Below are 19,864 nucleotides of genomic sequence, written 5' to 3' on the forward strand. Positions count from 1 at the left end.
TTATAGTGAAGTTCTAGTGTACTGCAGGGAGAATCTGATTTTCTGATATAACAGACACAAGGAAGATGTTCTTTTATTGGTATTATATCTAAATAAAGACGTTTTTACAGTGTGCTAGGGATGGAGATAATGTGGCAGGATAAACCCTTTGACCTCGTCTCTACCTTTTACTCACTGTCCTCCACACATTCAATACATTGTGATTGTCTGAGGTCTACCGTGGTGCTATGCCACTGTGCTAGGTACTGGAAATAAAGAGGAAGAAGACAGTCTCTGATCACTGTTTGGTGGGTGAGGCAAACATGTACAGACGTCATCCCAGGACAGCGCATCACATGCTGAGAGAGGCATGATTTGCTGAAAAAGCTTGGAGGAGGGGCAGACATGGTTTCTCAGACAAGGAAGCATTTCAGGGGTTCATAAGTGCAAACACTTGTGCATTTTTCTGTATAGGGTACATGTGTCTTTTTAGGTCAGTGGTAAAGAATCCCCCTGCAATGCAGGAGACCCCAGGTTGATCTGTGGGTCGGGAAGGTCTCTTGGAGAAGGGATAGGTACCCACTCCAGTGTTCTTGGGCTTCCCTGGTGGCTCAGATGGTAAAGAACCTGCCTGTAATGCGGGAGACCTGGGTTTGATCCCTGGCTTGGGCAGATCCCCTGGAGGAGGGCATGGCAACCCACTCCAGTAGTCTTACCAGGAGAATCCCCATGGACAGAGGAGCCTGACAGCTACAGTCCATGGGGTCACAAAGAGTTGGACACGACTGAGCAACTAAGCACACAAAGCGATGTGTGAACAACTGCTTTTGGCAATGCAGAGGGACAAGTTTAGGAGACAAGATGAGGTTTGGTTTTTAGGAAGCTAATCCTGACAGTGTTAACAAAGTATGGATGAACTGGGAAGAGGCTGATGAAATAAATACCATTCCAGTAAATATTTTAGGGGGCTTGGGACATGGTGCTACTGGTGATATTGGATTGAAATAGGGCCCCGAGAAGAATAGGGTAAGATAATGAACTTCATCTTGGCTGGGTCAAAGGAGTGGCCCCCAAGGAACCCTTATCTGAGTTTTCCCTAGATGGGCCGAGGACCCACCTGGCGCTCCGGGAAAGGTCTAAGTTTCGCGTTCACATTTGAGAATTTTTAGTCTTAAAGAGAGGGAAACTAGCAGCCTGTTCCCCAACTAGACCCAGGTCATCCTCTCCTGCAGTGAATGCCTCCTGGCTGCTCAGCCACATTGTAAACTCCCTAAGGAGGAAGCTACGTCTTCTCATCTATTGGTGTGTGTGATCTAGAATAGCAAATTGGAATTACAGTTCTGGACAAGATAGAATAGATCCGTTTCTCATCCTCCTCACTAATTACAGTTGAAAACCATAAACATCATATGATAAATGTTAAGAAAACTCTTGAAAGATGGAGAGAAAGTGGACTAACTGGAGACCTTAAGACTTGAGAAGCCACATGGCAGTGGGTTCCTTGGGATTTCTTTTGGTCTCTGTACATCCCATACTGGAGAAGCCCCTTCCCAGATGGGCACAGACCAAAAAAGTTCTTTTGTGCCAAAGGAGCAGGAAGTGGGCAGCCTAGCAAAACAGAAACCTTTTTGACAATCAGTGTTCTTTTTGAGAAAAACATCCAGGAGGGTTGCAGCCGCTCCCTCACCCCCAACTTCCATCAGCAAAGGTCTCATAGAAAACCTGGACCTCTTCCATTGCCTGGAGTTATTTTAATTCATTATTCATTTAATTAAAATTATTTTAATTCAAAGAAAAGACCAGTGAGGAGAGTAACTTAAGTAAGTTAGTGGTTTAAGAGAGAAATAAACTAATTCAAAATCATGTAAAACTTGATTCGATTAGTAAAACAAGTAGCTTTGTAAAATAATAATTTGTCTAAGATGAAGTTACTTAACAGTTTTACCTAAATCAATGGTTGTATGCGATTAGAATCATTTGGGGAGGTTTTAAAAACTATGGGTACCCAGCCCTTTCCTTTCCAGAGTGTCCCCGGTAAGTCTCACGTGCAGTCAAGTTTGAGAGCATCAGCCTAAATGGACCAGAGGGAATAGACAGAATACAAGTGGAGAAATTTTAACAACTCCTGAATAGTCAAAATAAATATGATGGAGTTTGTGCACTAAATTTTGCATGCTCTTTCTAAAGGAGGGCCCTTTAGGGCCATTTATCTTGCATCATGCACCCTTGTGATGAATCTGATTATCTGGTCCCTAAGCCCACAACAGTAAATCTGAAGCAATAATTAAAAGGGAGTCAGTCTCTCACAGGCAGTCATATTGATGGTTGCAGTACATGAAAACTGAACGTACAGGAGGACTCAGAGGAGATTTAGCTCAGTTCCACTAGATGGCTTGGTATTAAAAACTTGTTGGAGTGATTTCTTGAGCTGTCTCCTCAGAGCAGTCGTTTTGGAATTAAAATTCAATTTTCCACGAAACTACTGAGTCCTCAGCTGCAAACCCAGGAAATCAAACTGCCAGAGAGTTGAGGAGAGAGACCTCCAGTAGGTCTGAGATTTTTAGCCAAAAGGAAACAATTAGCCATTTGGCTGATATTCGTAGGTCCTAACCCCATTTCCAATAAGGAATTTGACAAACTTAATCTAAATATGAAAAGGCCTTGCAACTTCCCTGGTGGGCCAATAGCTGAGACTCCACACTCCCAATGCAGGGGGCCCAGGGCTCAATTCCTAGTCAGGAAACTAGATCTCGCATGCCACAGCTAAGACCCCGTGCCGCCAAATAAATAAATAAGAGAAAGTCAAACTTGCATGCCACAAATGAGATACTTAAACCAAAAGGAAAAAATGACTCAAGCATTTAAATTAATAAAAGAGGCTACAGCAGGCCCAGGTTCCCTGGTAACTCGCTCTAAATTAATTTGTATCATAAAGTATGAAGTTCATTTGTGATGAAAACATTATGACTAGGTTGCACATTTTCTTCTTGGTGATGCCCTTAATTCCCTGTCCAAATGAGGAATATTTGGAAAAACTTGGAGTTGATATGGAGATGTTATTAATATTCAGTACAGTTAGATGGACTGATATTGGAAATTTATTAAAGAGTTTTGCTCAGTTGCCTTCATCAAGCAATTCAAATCAAGGGTTGAAGGGCCTTGTCAATCAATAATAGAAACTCAACCCTTTAGTCGGTTGAGTACAATTATTTTCGTTGGCCTGAATAATATTGATCAGTAGTACTAGGCTTATAATTAGGTGCTTGTGCCTGAAGTTTATTAAAATAGCTTGAAGACAATTTTTTTGGCACTGCTTACAGCCTGTATTTTGTAGAAAAGGCTTTATTTCACCAATAGAATGTCATGTACTTTATTTACACACACTGATATGATTTTTGGAGCATGTGGTCCAGGGGTGTAGTCACAGGAATCTCAGTAGCCTTGAAGATGTATCTGTTTTAAAGCACATTTACTAATTAATGTTCATTATAGCAACTCTGAATCCTTAAGACAGTAAAAGAATAATTTTATAATGTTTAATGAAGCTGGAAAACATCCTAAGAAAGACTGTGTTCTTACATGTTCTTCCAACATGGTAAAAAAAAAAATTTTTTTTAATTTGTTGGAAGTAATATTTTCTGTAAAGGAATAAATTCTTAGTTATCCTGAACTCTGCATTCTTTCTGTGATACATTTACAAAATTAAGGTTTCTCTGATTTCAGGTCACTGTTGCTGCATAACAATTTATCCCAAACTTACAACCAGCTACTTTTTATTATGGTTATACCTCCTGGTGGCACAGATGGTTAAGAATCTGCCTGCAATGCAGGAGACCTGGGTTCCATCCCTGAGTCCAGTAGATCCCACATGCCGGGGGTCAGTTAAACCCGTGTGCCACAACCACTGAGCCCATGTTCTAGAGGGCGTACTCCGCAACGAGAGAAGCCACAGCATTGAGAAGACCCAGCATCACAACTAGAGAGTGGCCCCTGTTCACTACAATGAGAGAAAGCTTGTACATATCAACAAAGACCCAGCACGGCCAAAAATAAGTAGCTAATTTTTTAAAAACTTATAATCCACTAAAACCGTGCCCACAAATCTCTGCAAGAGAAGCTCTCCTGTTCTAGGGTTGCTTATGAGCTACTATGGGACAAGGCCGCTAAGACTTTTCAGAGCCTCATTGTGAGAAAATTTGTGTGGCATGCCCTGAAGATCTTTATAGCCTTTCATCTGCCTGGAGATTTCTATGAAGTACTGCCTTAGATCTTTCTGAGGTTTTGACAAAGGATTTTTACAGTCCCACTCTGGATCTGATCATTGCCCTGAAACCATTTCTTAATTTGAGAATCATTTGCCATCTGGAGAAGCTGAGAATAAGAAACAGTTTTATTTTCAAACCCAGCAAGTGCAAGCTCCTTTATATTTCTTCTAAATTTTGCATGAGAGCCAAGCAGCTCTGTATTAAGATTGTGCTTCTCCTCTCGCGTGTTTTCATGGACAGCAAGAGGCAGCCAGATGGCACGTCCAGCATCCTGTCTAGAAATCCTTACCTTGATCATCAGTTTGTTAGGTACATCTTCTGTTCTCTACCTTCCCATAGGCAACAGGGTTATCAAGCTTTCCACCACTTCATGATAAAAAGCCTCCCTGCCTCGTGCTTGAGATCATATTTTCCTTGCTTCCCTTCAGGCCCTCGTGACCGCCTCCTTAAAGCCCATCGTGATTCCACCAGCAGGCTCCTCAAGGTTCTTCCAGCTACCACCCACTTCCCAAAGCCAGGGCCAACTGTTCAAGGATTCTGCTACAGGAGCACCTCACAACTTCCAAATTTGGATTTCAGTCAACTGTTGCTTGGGCGCTACCTTCCACCCTGAAACTTAGTGGAGTTAAAAAAAAAATGGCCATTTAATTATTTTTTAAGCTTTTATTTTAGTGCTCGCTTCGGCAGCACATGTACTAACCTTTTATTTTATATTGGAGTATAGTCAGTTAACACTGATGCGTTAGTTACAGGTGTACAGCAGAGTGATTCAGTTATGCCCATACAAGTGTCCTTCCTTTTCAGATTCTTTTCCCACTTAGATTACTGAGAATATTGAGCCAAGCTCCCTGTGCCATACAGCCAGTCCTTGTTGGTTGTCTACTTTAAATCTAGTAGCATATGACCATTTTATTAGGATCATGGATTCCGTGGGTCCAGAATTTGAAAAGGGCACCGTGGGACCAGTTTACCTTTGCTCCACAATATCCAGGGTTTTAGTTGGGAAGACACAAAAGCTGGGAGTTACCCAATGACTGAGGATCTTTGGGACCCTCCTATGCTCACTCATCTGGTGCTGAGGCTGGGAGGGCTCATCCCAGAGCTGTTGACTAGAAGGTCAGCACCTGACCTCACAGCACAGCGGCCTCGAGATAGATAGTCAGCCCTCCTACAAAATGACTCGAAGCACAAGTGCTTTGTTGCCCCAAATGATGGTTGCTCATAGAGGAATAAGATGAGCTTCCCTGGTGACTCAGATAAAAAATCCACCTGCAGTTCAAGAGACCCGGGTTCAATCTCTGGGTGGGAAAGATCCCCTGGTGAAGGGAATGCCTACCCACTCCACTATTCTTGGGATTCCCTCGTGGCTCAGACAGTAAAGAATCTGCCTGCAATGCAGGAGACCCAGGTTCGATCCCTGGGTCGGGAAGATCCCCTGTAGGAGAAAATGGCAAAAGCCACTCCAGTATTCTTGCCTGGAGAACTCCATGGACAGAGGAGCCTGGCAGGCTACAGTCCATGGGGTCACAAAGAATTGGATGCAACTGAGCGGTTAACCCTTTCATAGGGTGATAAACTCTTATTTATCCCAAATAGTACCTTATTTCCATGACAAATCAGTATCATTAAGATCTCTGATTTATAGCCAGTTGGGCAAAGGAGAGGGGGAAGAGAGGAGAAAGAAAGGAAGGAAGAGGGAAAGAAAGAAAGAGGGAAAGGGAGAGAAAAAAGGAAAACTGGGAGAATCAGATGAACAGAGAGCAGAGACACAAAGCAAGGAATAAAGTCACCAGGCATCCTGCAAAAAGCCAGAGCATCTGTCTCCCAAGCCTCTGAATGGAAAACAGAATGAACAGAATGTTCTCCATCATTGAGCAGCCAAATCAATTTGTTAATTGAGATCAAAAGAGCATAAATATTGTAACTCTGCAGTCAAACCAAAAAACTGAAGTAGAGAATAGTTAAGTCCCAAAGGCCAAATGTGTATATCACCACACAGCCAACACCTGAAACCGTGAAATGACCAGCGCAAAGTTATGAAAGCTCTTTTTGTGTTAATCACATCCCTGATGGGGGTGAGAGGACCCCAGGTTCATGAAGTCCCTTAGAGGTGTATGTAGAGAGCAGTGACTGCAGAAAAGAGATACCCCCACTCAAAAAGACTTGAAGTAACTGCTTTCCAGGAGTAAGTCTGGAAGAGAAGGTCCCAGAGCAAAAACTAGTGGATTCTCCTCCCTGGTCAGACCAGGATCGTTTTGAAAGGAGCTGGTCACCATTTAAAAGATTAACTTTTTTCAAATAAATGCATATTTAGAGGGTTAACATTTAGAAAACGCAACTTTTGTGAAATTTGTGAAATGTTTTAGAATCATAAATGTTAAAAAGATGAATGGCAGATTAATGGAATAGAAAAGAAAGAATATTGTTTTTTAAAAAAAGATTAATTTGTTTCAAAGTCACAAGAGCTCAAGTACTCATGGCCCATTCCATTATCAGAGATTTTGTCATTAAGTGTCAGAGCCTTTTCTCGTGATTCCCACAGTCTCCAGAAGTCTTCAGCTTCTTGAAATTATTGTTTGGGATTCTGGTATTTATAGCCTGCATTTTGAGGCCCCACAGTTTTCAGGGACAAAGCTTGTATGCACACATATAGATGCAGAAAGGCAGATAAAGATGGAATATGAAGCAAGAGAGACAGCAAGCATAATTCAGAACGATCCATGCATCCCAGTGTTCGCTGTACCACTGTTTGCAATAGCCAAGACATGGAAGCACCCTAAATGTCCACTGACAGGTGACTGGATAAAGATGTGGTGCCTATAGACAGACGTGCTTATAGACATGGTTTACCTCTACACAGCCGTAACACGGAATGAAATAATATCATTTGCAGCAACACAGATAGACCTAGAGAACGTCATACTGAGTGAAGTAAGTCAGAGAGAGAAAAACAGATACCATGTGCTGTTCCTTATATATGGAATCTTAAAAATGGTAGAAATGAACTTATTATCTACAAAACAGAAATAGTCACAGATACAGAAAACAAACTTATGGTTACCAGGGGATGGGGGCGGGGAGGGATAAATCAGGAGACTGGGATTAACATATACACACTTCCATATGTAAAACAGATCCCTAATAATGACCTACTGTATAGCACAGGAAACTCTTTTCAGTACTCTCTAATGACCTATATGGGACAAGAATTTTTAACAGAGTGGATATATGTTTAAAGATAAAAACATGCTATGTGGTTACAATGGACTTTGAGGGATTATTAACCCTGTTCCTGTTCTTATCCTACAAAGCGAGGCTGAACCTAATCCAACAACTGTGGGTTTATAGCCTCAACATAATTTTTTTAATTATTGAAAACTGGAGATTGGAAACCAAAGATTATCAGTCTATTAAAAGAAATCAAGTGAAGTCAAATTTCTCTTGCAAGGGATCTTACTAAATAAGTAGAATATTGTTGTTCAGTCACTAAGTCGTGTCCAACTCTTTGTGGCTCCATAGACTGTAGGCTGCCAGGCTGCTCTGTCCATGGGATTTTCCAAGCAAGACTACTGGTGTGGGTTGCCATTTCCTTCTCCAGTGGATCTTCCCTTCCCAGGAATTGAACCCACGTCTCTTGCGTTGGAGATGGATTCTTTACCACTGAGCCTCCTGGGAAGCCCATTAAGTAGAATATATAGGCCACCAAATATAGTTTAAACCAAACCATCTATTTCAAGCAATTTGAATAAACCTATATTCCATTATTGTATTTTAATTAGTTCCTTTAAGATTACCATTATAGCATTTGTCTGGGTTGTCACCTTCAAAGATTAACTATTTTCTTTATAAAATTCTCACAGTCCTAAATAGTACAATTCATGAAAACAGAGAAAAGATGAAGGGGAAGTTCTGTATTTTGTGAGTGTGTTCTTAGTACAGTGGCCCTCTGGCTTTCTAGGTCTAAGTAATGAGCTAATCTTTGTAGCTCTCAAAAGCTAAGTAAGTCAATTTGACTTACAAATATAGAACCAAGTCTTAAAAAAGAACATTCAGAGGAAACTCTCTGGTATGATGGAAATATTCTGTCTCTTGATTTGGATGTCAAAAATCATCTACCTAAACACTTAAACGTCTGTGAATTTTACTGCTCCTAATTCTACTGTAAAAACGTCAGTTTTCAAAAATAGTATTTGACTGATGGGTCAAGATGTATGGAGTGTTTTGATGTGAATAGTCATATGTTTTAATTTCCAGTTAATTCTTTTCTTACCTGTCGTTTATAAAAGTAGAAAAAAAAATAGACAGTATCTATTAACATAGCATCTGTCATTTTAAAATTCTATTTAAAGATCCAGCCAAGGTCTCTAGGATTGGTCATTATGCTTGGTTTTAGCCTGATAATTTCTACAAGTGAAAGTGAAAGTTGCTCAGTCATGTCCAACTCTGCGACCCCGTGGGCTGTCCAGTCCATGGATTCTGCAGGCCAGAATACTGGAGTGGGTTGCCATTCCTTCTCCAGGAGATCTTCCCAGCCCAGGGATAGAACTCAGGTCTCCTGCATTGCAGGTGGATTCTTTACCATCTGAGCCATCAGGGAAGCCCAAGAATACTGGAGTGGGTAGCCTATCCCTTCTGAATCTGATCTTCCCAACCCAGTAATTGAACCGAGGTCTACTGCATTGCAGGAGATTCTTTACCAGCTGAGTACAAGGGAGGAAGTATATTCTCTCCTTTATCCACAATGCTATGCTGCCGAAGATTACCGTTGGTTAGAAAAAAACTTAAAACTAATATTGTAGTGGGACTTCCCTGGTGGTCCAGTAGTTAAGAATCCACCTTCCAATGCAGAAACAAGGGTTCAATCCCTGGCTGGGGAAGTAAGGTCCTGCATGCCGCAACTAAGACCCAGTGCAGCCAAATAAATAAGTATTTTTTTAAAACTAATATTGTAGTGATGATATGATAATAAGTACAGTAAGTCAGGCAGAGAAGCAGAAATATCCAATGACATTGCTTATATGTGGAATCTAAAAAAGAAACGATGCAAATGGACTTAAAACACAAAAAGAGATTTACAGACTTAGAGAACTGAACTTATGGTTGCAGGGATAGGGAAGGATGGGGAAGGGATAGTTAGGGAGTCTGGGATCAACATGTACACACTGCTACTTTTTAAATGGATAACCAGCAAGGACCTACTGTATAGTACAGGGAGCTCTGCTCAATGTTGTGTGGCAGCCTGGATGAGGGGAGTTTAGTAGAGAATAGACACATCTATATGTATGGCTGAGTCCCTTCGCTGTTCACCTGAAACTGTCATACCATTGTTTGTTAATTGGCTATATCCCAATAGAAAACAAATTGTTTTTTTTTTTAATTTTTAGATACATTCGAGTATTTACCAGCATACTGTAAAGAGAAATACTGTTTTATCTATCAAGGAGTATTGTAAAATAAAAGCAACAGAAGGACAAAACTTCATACTTGCCTGACGAGAAAGCTGTCAGGCAAGGAGAGAATTCTAGTGGGAAAAGCACTCAGATAACACATAAATGTGACCTATGAATAAGCTGAGCAGTGTGGATGCATTTTTTATTAGTGAACCATCCTTATACTTGTGGGCTATATGCCCTTTTGGTCATGGTGTATTATCCTGCGGAAATCAGTTTGTTAATTCTTTCAGATATTTGCATCTGTCCTTATGAGACTGGTCTCTGGAAGTGTGTCTGTGAAACAGATCCTCACAAGTTTTGCTACCAGGATTAAGTAAAATGAGTTGGGAGGGTGTCTGTCCATTTCTGTTCTAGAGGATTTTCCATAGCATGGGAATTACCTGGGGCTTGGTTTGCCTGTACCATCATCTGTGCCCAGTAATGTTTAGGAGAATGTTTTTATGATGACAGAAAACAATTTTCCCTAGTTATGAATTGATTCTGATTATTTCACCTTTCTTTGAGTCAATGTTTGTAATTTATGTTTTCCTATAAAAGCGTGCATTTCACAAACTACTTAATTTATTAACAGAAAATTATAAATGTCATTCTCAGAATTTCTAAAAACAACACATCCTGTCTTAAATCCTTTTCTCATTCCTCATGTTAGATATTCGTGTTTTTGCCTTGTTTTATTCCTGACTAGACCTTGCCATGGGTTTGGTTGTGTAGTGGTCTGAATGTTCAAAGAACTCTTGGGTTTATCATCTATATCGTTTTTCTCATGCATCAATTTCTGCTTTTATCGTCACTAATTTTTACTTTGATTGGTTTTTTTAGTCCTTTACCTAGGTTTTTGGTATTTAATTTGGGCTTCCTGGATAGCTCAGTCGGTAAAGAATCTGCCTGTGTTGCAGGAGACCTGGGTTCAAGCCCTGGATCAGGAAGATCCCCTGGAGAAGGGAATTGCAACCCACTCCAGTATTCTTATCTGGAGAATTCCATGGACACGTAGTCACAAAGAAAGAGTCAGACACAACAGAGCTACTAACACTTTCACTACTTCCACTCGGTATTTAATTTATTTCCTTTTTCTCGTTTAATAACAAAAGTATTGAAGGCGATGTGCTTTCTTTTGAATGTAGCTTTGACTGCATCTGTGAATACTAATGTAAAGTTCTCTTTTTTGTTAACTTCTTTATTGTCTGTAACTGCAATTATCATCTCTTTAATCCAGTCTAAAGAGATACTTAAAAAAAAATAATTCTCACCAATAAGGTTGTTTTACTGTTAACCTTTATGTAATTTTCTGGTTTTGCCTCACTGTGATTAGGGCCAGTGCATATCCTCCTTTTTGTAACTGGAAAGAGGAGTGTTACTTTTGGCCCAATACATAATCACTTCAGTTCAGTTGCTCAGTCGTGTCTGACTCTTTGCGACCCCATGGACTGCAACATGCCAGGCCTCCCTGTCTAAATGCTCTGGGGACCACAATAAGCGTGTATAAGATTTGCATGTAACTACAAAATCAAATCTGTTGGTTATTCAGTCAGTCTCCTCACTCATTTGCTTTTTGACTACTTGAACTACCAACACTGGGTCACCCACTGACATCACGATTTGGTCCATTTCTTTTGTATGAGAACAGTTTTTGCTTCATTTCAGTACGTGTTATTCAGTTGCATGAAGATGGTGGTTTTCACTTTTTGTTACATTTTTGTCAACGTAAAAGAAACAAGTTCTGTGGTTTTTGCCTTGGATTTTGCTTTGCCTATTTTTCCTGTTCCCATCCTCACTCTCTTCCTGGCACGTCTTTGTCCAGCCTTTCATTTATCTTCCTGTGTCTTCTTGTTTTAGATGCATCTAAACATCTATACTCCATTAAAAATGGAGTACAGTTAAATTTTGTCTTTGACATAATCTGTGAGCCATCTTCATCCAGTAAAGGAGTTATATCCCATTTCTTTTAGAAAATGACAGTACTTTGGCTTTTTAAATTTGTGTTATTCAAGCGCTTTCCATTTTTAATACTTCCCTGCTATTTCCTTCTTCTTATCTAGTTGTTGTTGTTCAAGTTTTATTGATTCTTATTTTTTTTTTTTACTAATGATTGGAAAGTTATACATTCATTTTACTTATCTGTTTGATTAGCCATACGGAAGAGAGTCTGGGAGAATTGAGTTAGATGACCATCAGAGATTGTATCTGCCCTGCTCAAACCTTTACAACCAAAGAGGAGGAAGGTTTAGATTGATCACAGCATAGAGATCTCCTGGATTATGAGAAATAAGAAGGCAGCTAGTAGGGGGAAGCCTTGGTAAGGAGTTTCGCTTTTGTTTAGAGGACTTAATTGTGTGTTTTGGGTGCCCAGCGATCTCTAAGGTAAGATCCCTTCTCTAACTGATGTAATTGCATACAATACCTTCCCTTGGCGTGGTACTTCTGGAGTTTTTCAGATTTGGCTGGCGTATCTTCTCTTAGAGTGGAAAGACCCTCGAAGGCAGAGGGGTTTTGTTTATTTATCCTTTTTTGCATGCCCGAATTGCTCCTATTCGGTCCCTACTACAAACTTACGAGGCAAACAGAGCATCTAGTAGAATCCTTATTTTGCAGAAGAGGAAAGAGTTGCCCTCCATATTAAATGATTTTCTCAAGCTCACATGGCTAAATGGAGATGACACCCAGGTCATCCTTTACTCTGCTGCTTTCCCCCACCTACCATCCTGTCGCCCAGAACAAAAGAGACATCCTGGATGCTGTTTGTCTTGCCTTGATGACAACAGCGACTTAATCTTTCACTGTTTGTGCAGCAGAGGAAAGTAGGTGCTGTTTGCCCTATTTTCTGCTGGGACTCTGGCACTGCCACAAGCCCTGAGCACACATGAGGAATTCCTATGCCAGGTGAAGTCACCCAGACAGGGAGGAATAGGGAAGGGCGGGAAGGGAAGCCCACCCCCTGAGGTGGGAAGGTGGCTCAGAAAACCATCAGAGATGCTTCTGCTATGGTCTAGCAGCATCCAGAAGGGATCCTCTCCCTGGATGGTTTCAGCATTCACAGCTGCATCGGTCCCTTTCTCCAAACCCCTGCAGTTAATGTTGCTGGGATGTGCCAGCAAAGTTAGTGCTATTAGAATTCTCATTTTATTAGGCTTTAATCAAGCTCTCCTGTGAAGTGCTCCATCAATTCAAGTTTGCATTTTGCATATAAAATAATCAAAGGAGAGTGAAGCACTGTAGACACAGCATGTTTTTTAATGAAAATGATATTTTTAATTTAGTCATATAAAAATCATCTGAGGGTGGGGAAGGGAAAAATTGGGAGTTTGGGATTAGCAAAGTAATATATATAGGATGGGTAAACAACAAGCTCCTCCTGTATAGCACAGGAAACTTTATTCAATATCCTGTGATAAACCTTAATGGAAAAGAAATGAAAAAATATATATGCACATATATATATGTATAACAAAGAAAGTGAAAGTCATTTAGTCGTGTCCAACTCTTTGCAACCCCATGGACTGTATAGTCCATGGAATTCTCCAAGCCAAAATACTGGAGTGGGTAGCCTTTCCCTTCTCCAGGGGATCTTCCCAACCCAGGAATCGAACCCAGGTCTCCCATATTGCAGGCGGATTCATTACCAGCTGAGCCACAAGGGAATCCCATGTATAACTGAGTCACTTTGCTGTTCAGCAGAAACTAACACTACACTGTAAATCAACTATACTTCAATAAAATATGTTTTAAAGAACTTTTAAAAAAACCAGTGTAGGGACTTCCCTGTGGTCCAGTGGTTAAACCTCTACACTTCCATGCAGGACAGAGGGCGAGTTCAACCCGTGGTTGAAAAACTAAGATCCCACATGCCATGTAGTACAGCCAATAAATTAACAAAATAAAATTATTGTATTTTAAAAAATGTACTCCAAACAAAAAATCATCTGGATGTTATACATCTAAGTGAGAGAAAGATTTATATATTCTCTTACACAGGCCTTAAAAAAACCCATGATCCAAGAGGGAGGAGACCTAGGTACACCTTTGGTTAATTCATGTTGATGTATGATAGAAATCAGACCAGTATTGTAAACCAATCATCAATCAATTAAAATAAATAATTTTTTTTAAAGCCTATGATCTGTGTAAGTTTGTGAAATGATTTCCAATTCCTTGAATATTTTCCCTTCTCTCATTTGAATACTAACCCTGGCATTCTTTAAAATCAACCTAAAAACTCAACCTCCTCTGAAAATTTATGACATTTAGGGATACTTATTTTTACAGTTTATGTTCATCTGTGCATGATATTGGAAAAGTCTACTGTGATAGAAAGCACATGGATCTGGGTCAGTGCTTGTGTTCCAGTTTCAAGGTCTGCAAATCAGCTCACTTCTTTGAGCCTCAGTTTTCTTATCTGTAAAATATGGGCATGAGGATAAATGGTCTTCCAAATGTATGAACTGTTAAAAGCTCTTCAATTGTTGGGTATTTGTCTCTTCCACTCATCCAACTGGGTCATGAATCCCTGTAGAAGAGAAAAGGATACCTTCTTCATCTTTGGCACTTCCATCCCCACCCCTAGGCTGCCTGGCACTCTGCATTGCCCCCAGTGGATATCCTGTCAATGCTGATTGCCAGACCAACTGACAGCACCTGTGGTGGCCAGGAGGTGGCACTTTGGTATTTTCTGCAGTCAGAGAACAAACCACAGAGTGAGAGATCACTCAGGTACCTGCTTTATTGACCAAAGTAGATCTAGTGATCAAAACAATCCAGGAGCTATATCTTCTAAATTTGCATATAATGAATAAAATTTGGTAGTGGTGATGGTATACAGGTCTGTAGGTCTTCATACATGCGTAGATTTCTGGCATTAGCACCACAGTGAAGATGCAGAGTCATCTCATTACCCCCCAAAACTTGTGTCCGACTCCACCTGACTCCAAACCCTGACAGCTCTATTCCAGAATATCTTATAAATGGAGTCATACAGTAATGTAACCTTTGAGACTGGATGCCTTCTCTCACCATAATGCCTTTGAAAGCAAGCCTTGTTGTTGCATATCCATGATTTGTATTATTAACTCATTCCATTTTATCACTGAATAGCATTCTATCATAGAGATGTATCACAGTTTGTTTATTCACCTGTTGATGGATATTCTGGTTGTTTCCAGTTGGGGGGCACTTATGAATACAACTGCTTTAAACACTCATGACTGAGACCAGGTGACTCAGTGGGTAAAGAATATTCTGGCAGTACAGGAGATGCAGGCAGCACGGGTTCGATCCCTGGGTTGGGAAGATCCCCTGGAGGAGACCATGGCAACCCACTCCAGTATTCTTGCCTGGAGAATCCCATGCCCAGAGGAGCCTGGCAGGCTGTAGTCCATAGCGCTGCACAGAGCCGGACATGACTGAAGCGACTGAGCACACACACGTGCAGACATTCATGTGTAAGTTTTTGTGTGAACATAAATTGTGCTCTTTGTTTGGCTGCGCTAGGTCTTCGTTGCTTTCTGTGCAGGCTTTCTCTAGTTGCCGTGAGCAGGGATTACTGTCCCCTGCAGTACGTGGGCTTCTCATTGCAGTGGCTTCTCTTGTTGTGGAGCATGGGCTTTAAGCACATGGGCTCAGTAGTTGTGGCTCATGAGCTCAGGGGTTGTGGCGCACAGGCTTTGCTACTCCGCGGCATGTGGGATCTTCTTGGACCAAGGATCGAACCCATGTCCCTTGTATTGGTGAAAGTGAAAGTCACTCAGTCATGTCCGATTCTTTGCGACCCTATGGACTATACAGTCCATGGTATTCTCCAGGCCAGAATACTGGAGTGGGTAGCCTTTCCCTTCTCCAGGGGTTCTTCCCAATTCAGGAATCGAAAAGAGGTCTCCTGCATTGCAGGTGGATTCTTTACCGGCGAGCCACAAGGGACGCCCAAGAATACTGGAGTGGGTAGCCTATCCCTTCTCCAGCAGATCTTCTGACCCAGGAATCGAACTGGGGTCTCCTGGATTGCAGGCGGATACTTTACCAACTGAGCTATCAGGGAGATTCTTGTCCACTGTGCCACCAAGGAAGTCCGAACATAAGTTTTTATCTCTCTCGGATAAATGCCTGGAACTGAGATTTCTAGATCACATGGTAATTCTGTGCCAGTCTGTTTTCCCAGTGACTGTACCGTTTTACATTCCTCCCAACAATGTGTGAGAGTTCCTCTGATTGTTCTACAGGCTCACCAGCATTTAGTCTTGTCACTTTTGCTGTTCACCTTCCTCTTTGTTTTGACTTTGCCCGTTCTGATAGGCTTGTGGTGATACCTTGTTGTAGTTTAATTCCCATTTCCCTAATGGCTAGTGATGTTGACCATCTTTGCATGGACTTATTTGTCACCCATCGGTCTTCTTTGGTGAAGTGACTACAGATCTTTTGCTCATTTTAAGTTGATTTGTTTGCTCTCTTATTGTTGATTTTTAAGAGTTCTTTATTCTGGACATAGGTCCTTTATCAGATCTGTCTCTGCAAATATTTTTTCCCCAGTCTGTATGCTGTCCTTTCATGCTCCCATCAGTGTCTTTCTTAGAGAAGAGTTCTAAATTTCATGCAGTTTTTTTCTTTGTTGGGTTGTGCTTTGGGTGTCATTCCTAAGAAATCTTTGCCCAGTCCAAGGTCACAGAGATTTTCTCCTATGTTTTCTTCTAAAAGTTTTGTGGTTTTCCATTTTACATTTAGATCTATGACCCATTTTGAATTACTTTTTCATAAAGTGTGAGATTTAGGTCAGTGTTTATTTCTTTGGGCATGTGGGTGTTCAAATCCCAAGAAATGCTGAGTTACCCAAATGCTCAAATGATCCTTTCTCCATTGAATTGCCTTTGCATTTTTGTGAAAAATCAATCAGTCGTATTTATGTGGGACTATATCTAATACTCCATTCTGTTCCCACTGATCTATGTTTTTATTCCTTTGACAGTCTTCTTGACGATTACCTTTTTTGATTACTGTTACTTTATAGTAAGAAAATCAGCTACTATGAGTCCTCCAACTTTTTTTTTTTTTCAAATTGCTTTTGCTATTCTAGTTTCTTTGCCTTTCCATATATACTTTAGAATCAGCTTGTTGATATCTACCAAAAATTCTGCTGGAATTTTGGTCGGAATTGCATTAAATCTATAGACTGATTTGAGGAAAATTGACAGTATTCAACCATATTGAGTTTTTCAACCTACAAACACATTATTTCTCTCCATGTATTTAGATTTTCTTTTATTCCTGTCACCAGCATTTTTCTTTGATTTCTTTCATCAACCTTTCATAGTTCTCAGCTTACAGATCCTGCACACAGTTTGTTAGATTTATGTCCAAGTATTTTTGGTTTAGGAGTTGTGCATGGTTTCAGTTTTAAATTTCTGTTTCCAGTTTTTCATTGCTGGTATATAGAAGTATTTTCGTCTGTTGCCCTTGTATTTGTGATCTTGCCAAACCCACATATTAGTTCTAAGACCTATTTTGTAAATTCCTTGGGACTTTCTACATAGATGATGATGTCATCTGAAAATAAAGTCGTTTGTTTCTTCTGTTTTAATTTGTATGCCTTTTAATTTATTTAAACCTGCCTTGATGCACTGGCTAGGGCTTCCAGTAGGAAAGTGCCCAGCAGCAGTAAGAGCAGAAATCCTTACACTGCTCCTGATCTTTGGGAAAAACATTCAGTCTTGCACCACTTAGTGTGATGTTCACTGTGGCATTTTGGTAGATGTCATTTTTCAGGTTGAATTCTCTCCTAATCCTTTTTGCTGAGAGATTTATTTCATGAATGGATGTTGAATTTTGTCAAATGCTTTTTCTGCGTCAGTTGATATAATCATGTGGCTTTATTTTTTATTCTGTTGCTGTGATGGATTATATTGATTGATATTTTTAATACAAAATCAGCTATGCATTTCTTAGATTAACTCCGCTTGGTCATGATGTGTCATTGTTCTTATGTAGTTTGGGATTTGATTTGCTGATATTTTGTTGGCCAGTCTAATAAATCCATGTTCATGAAAGATATTGGATACGGGTTTTTAGTTTTCTTATATTGCTTTTGTCAGTTTTTGGTTTCAGGACAATGCTCATAAAATGAGTTATAAAGTGTTCCTTTTCTTTCATTTTCTAGAAGAGACATGGAGAATGGATGTTATTTCTTCTTTAAATATTTGGTAGGACTTACCAATGCAATCATCTGAGCCTGAAGTTTTCTTTTTTGAAAGGTTTTTAACTACAAATTTAACTTCTGTAATAGATGAAGTAAGCTTCAGGTTATCTATTTCTTCTTGGGTGAGTTTTGGTAGTTTGTGGCTTGCAAGGAATGGTTTGGTTTTGTCTGAGTTGTTGAATTTTATGCATAAGGTTGTTGTAGATATTCCTTTTTATCCTCTTAATGTCTATGTGGTCTGTATTAATGGCCCCTCTTCCATTCCTGATACAGGCCATTAGGTCGTCTCTCTTTTTTTCTTTCAAATTGGAGATTTAGCAATTTCACCTATCTCTTGAAGGAACCAACTCTTTGTTTCATTGATTTTACACTATTGTTTTTCTACTTTTAATTTCATTAATTTTTGTTCTTATCTTTATTATTTCCTTCCATCTGCTTGTTGCATAAAACTTGATAAAGATTAATGTCACCAGCATTACTGAGTTAAAACCATTACAAACTGTTTAAATGCATTATTTTGAGAGCCATCCTACCAGTTTTCTATGCTTTATTTCTTTGCAGTTGACCGGTCTAAGCGTCTCCAATGGAAAGGACCAACTTGTAGTGTTCCATACGAAAGACAACAAAGACCTAATTGTCTGCCTCTTCAGCAAACAGCCAACCCATGAGAGTCGAATTGGAGAACTGGTTGGAGTCCTGGTGAATCATTTCAAGAGGTAAAGTTTGGTTTTTGCTTAACGAAGGCAAGTTTAAAATAGATGAAATCTTTCATCATAATTCTCACTGAACTTGTTTCATGCCAATTTTAACATATTGAGTTATTTTCCTTCTTAAGGACAACTTAAATCATGTGTTTTGCAGAAGGCAAAATTAGCATCCCGGCTTAGTTTCAAGATTAGGAATGATCCTCTGCTTTTCCAGCCTCCAGCTGAACCAACAGTGAGAGATTTCCCCAATGGCGATTTCTTCACTGCCAATCCAAACGTAATTAAATCCAAAAGACAGAAAACTTACTTTACATTCTTAGCATCACGGCTTCTCATTTATCCCGAGTATAATCAGTTCAAGTATCTGCTATGAATATAAACAAATTAGAAGGCAGGTGTAGGATGACATGTGGGTCCACAAAGACTAAAGGAATTCTAAGAAGCAATTACCTCTGCAAAAACATGGAGTCAGGAGGGAATGCGGTATTGTCAGAGAACTTCATAGTAAACTTAGTGAACAGTGATGTGAGAAGGAAAAACAGGGAACAGATCCTGATGGTGATGGTGTTCAGTGAGTTGATAACTCTAAGTAGAGGAATTTTGTCTGGTTATTTATTGAAGTTGTGTTAGAGGTGGAGTTTTTTCTCTAAACAAAGGCATATTTAGTGTCTGATGTTCACACATGTAATTCTATGGTGTTCCTTTTTGCTAATAAATGCATGGAGAATAATTTTAGAAGTGAGCTGCAGAGGTCATTTATTTTATGCTTTTAAGCCTTGTATTCTAGACCAAAACAGATCTTTCAATATCTTATACAATTAAATGCTTTCAAATGGTATAAGTGAAATGATGTTGAGTGGTCACCTGGTGGAAAAAAAGAATCTGACTAAGGAATTACCAAAAGATAACAATAAATATATAGGCCTTTGAAAAATTTCCTCCTATCTGCCAAATGAAGCTAAGAGAACTACTGAAGGGTTTTGAATGTAAGAGAAAGTCATGGAGAAGTCATCTCTACAGTAAAGTCTATAACTCAAATAAGCAGGTCCATTTCCTCTTCATATGTAGTTGTAGCGAAAGATGGATAGCCAAAAGGGATTTTAATTTGTTACCTTTCATTGGGATGCCTGTACTACTAAATAGTTTTTGCTTGGGACGTTTAAATATTTTTGCTCAATCTGAGTCCTTGTTTCTTAATTTCTAACTCCTGTTAAATGCCTCTACACGTGGTGGAAATATATGAATCTAGTTCTGGAATCCATCAACGACTTCCTTGTCCTAGCA

The 19,864-nt window shown here is 39.8% G+C and overlaps 1 protein-coding gene across 1 annotated transcript in view; it reads left to right on the forward strand.

Annotated features, from left to right (window-relative positions):
* MYO1D (myosin ID) overlaps window positions 1-19,864 on the forward strand; it is a 359,813-nt gene that overhangs the window by 233,273 nt on the left and 106,676 nt on the right. Inside the window, exon 21 of the mRNA XM_068978746.1 lies at window positions 18,435-18,589. Coding sequence (XP_068834847.1) covers window positions 18,435-18,589 — 155 coding nt within the window. The remainder of the gene's footprint in view (window positions 1-18,434; window positions 18,590-19,864) is intronic.

This window comes from Capricornis sumatraensis, chromosome 8 (genome assembly GCF_032405125.1).
Source record: "Capricornis sumatraensis isolate serow.1 chromosome 8, serow.2, whole genome shotgun sequence".
Taxonomy (NCBI): domain Eukaryota; kingdom Metazoa; phylum Chordata; class Mammalia; order Artiodactyla; family Bovidae; genus Capricornis; species Capricornis sumatraensis.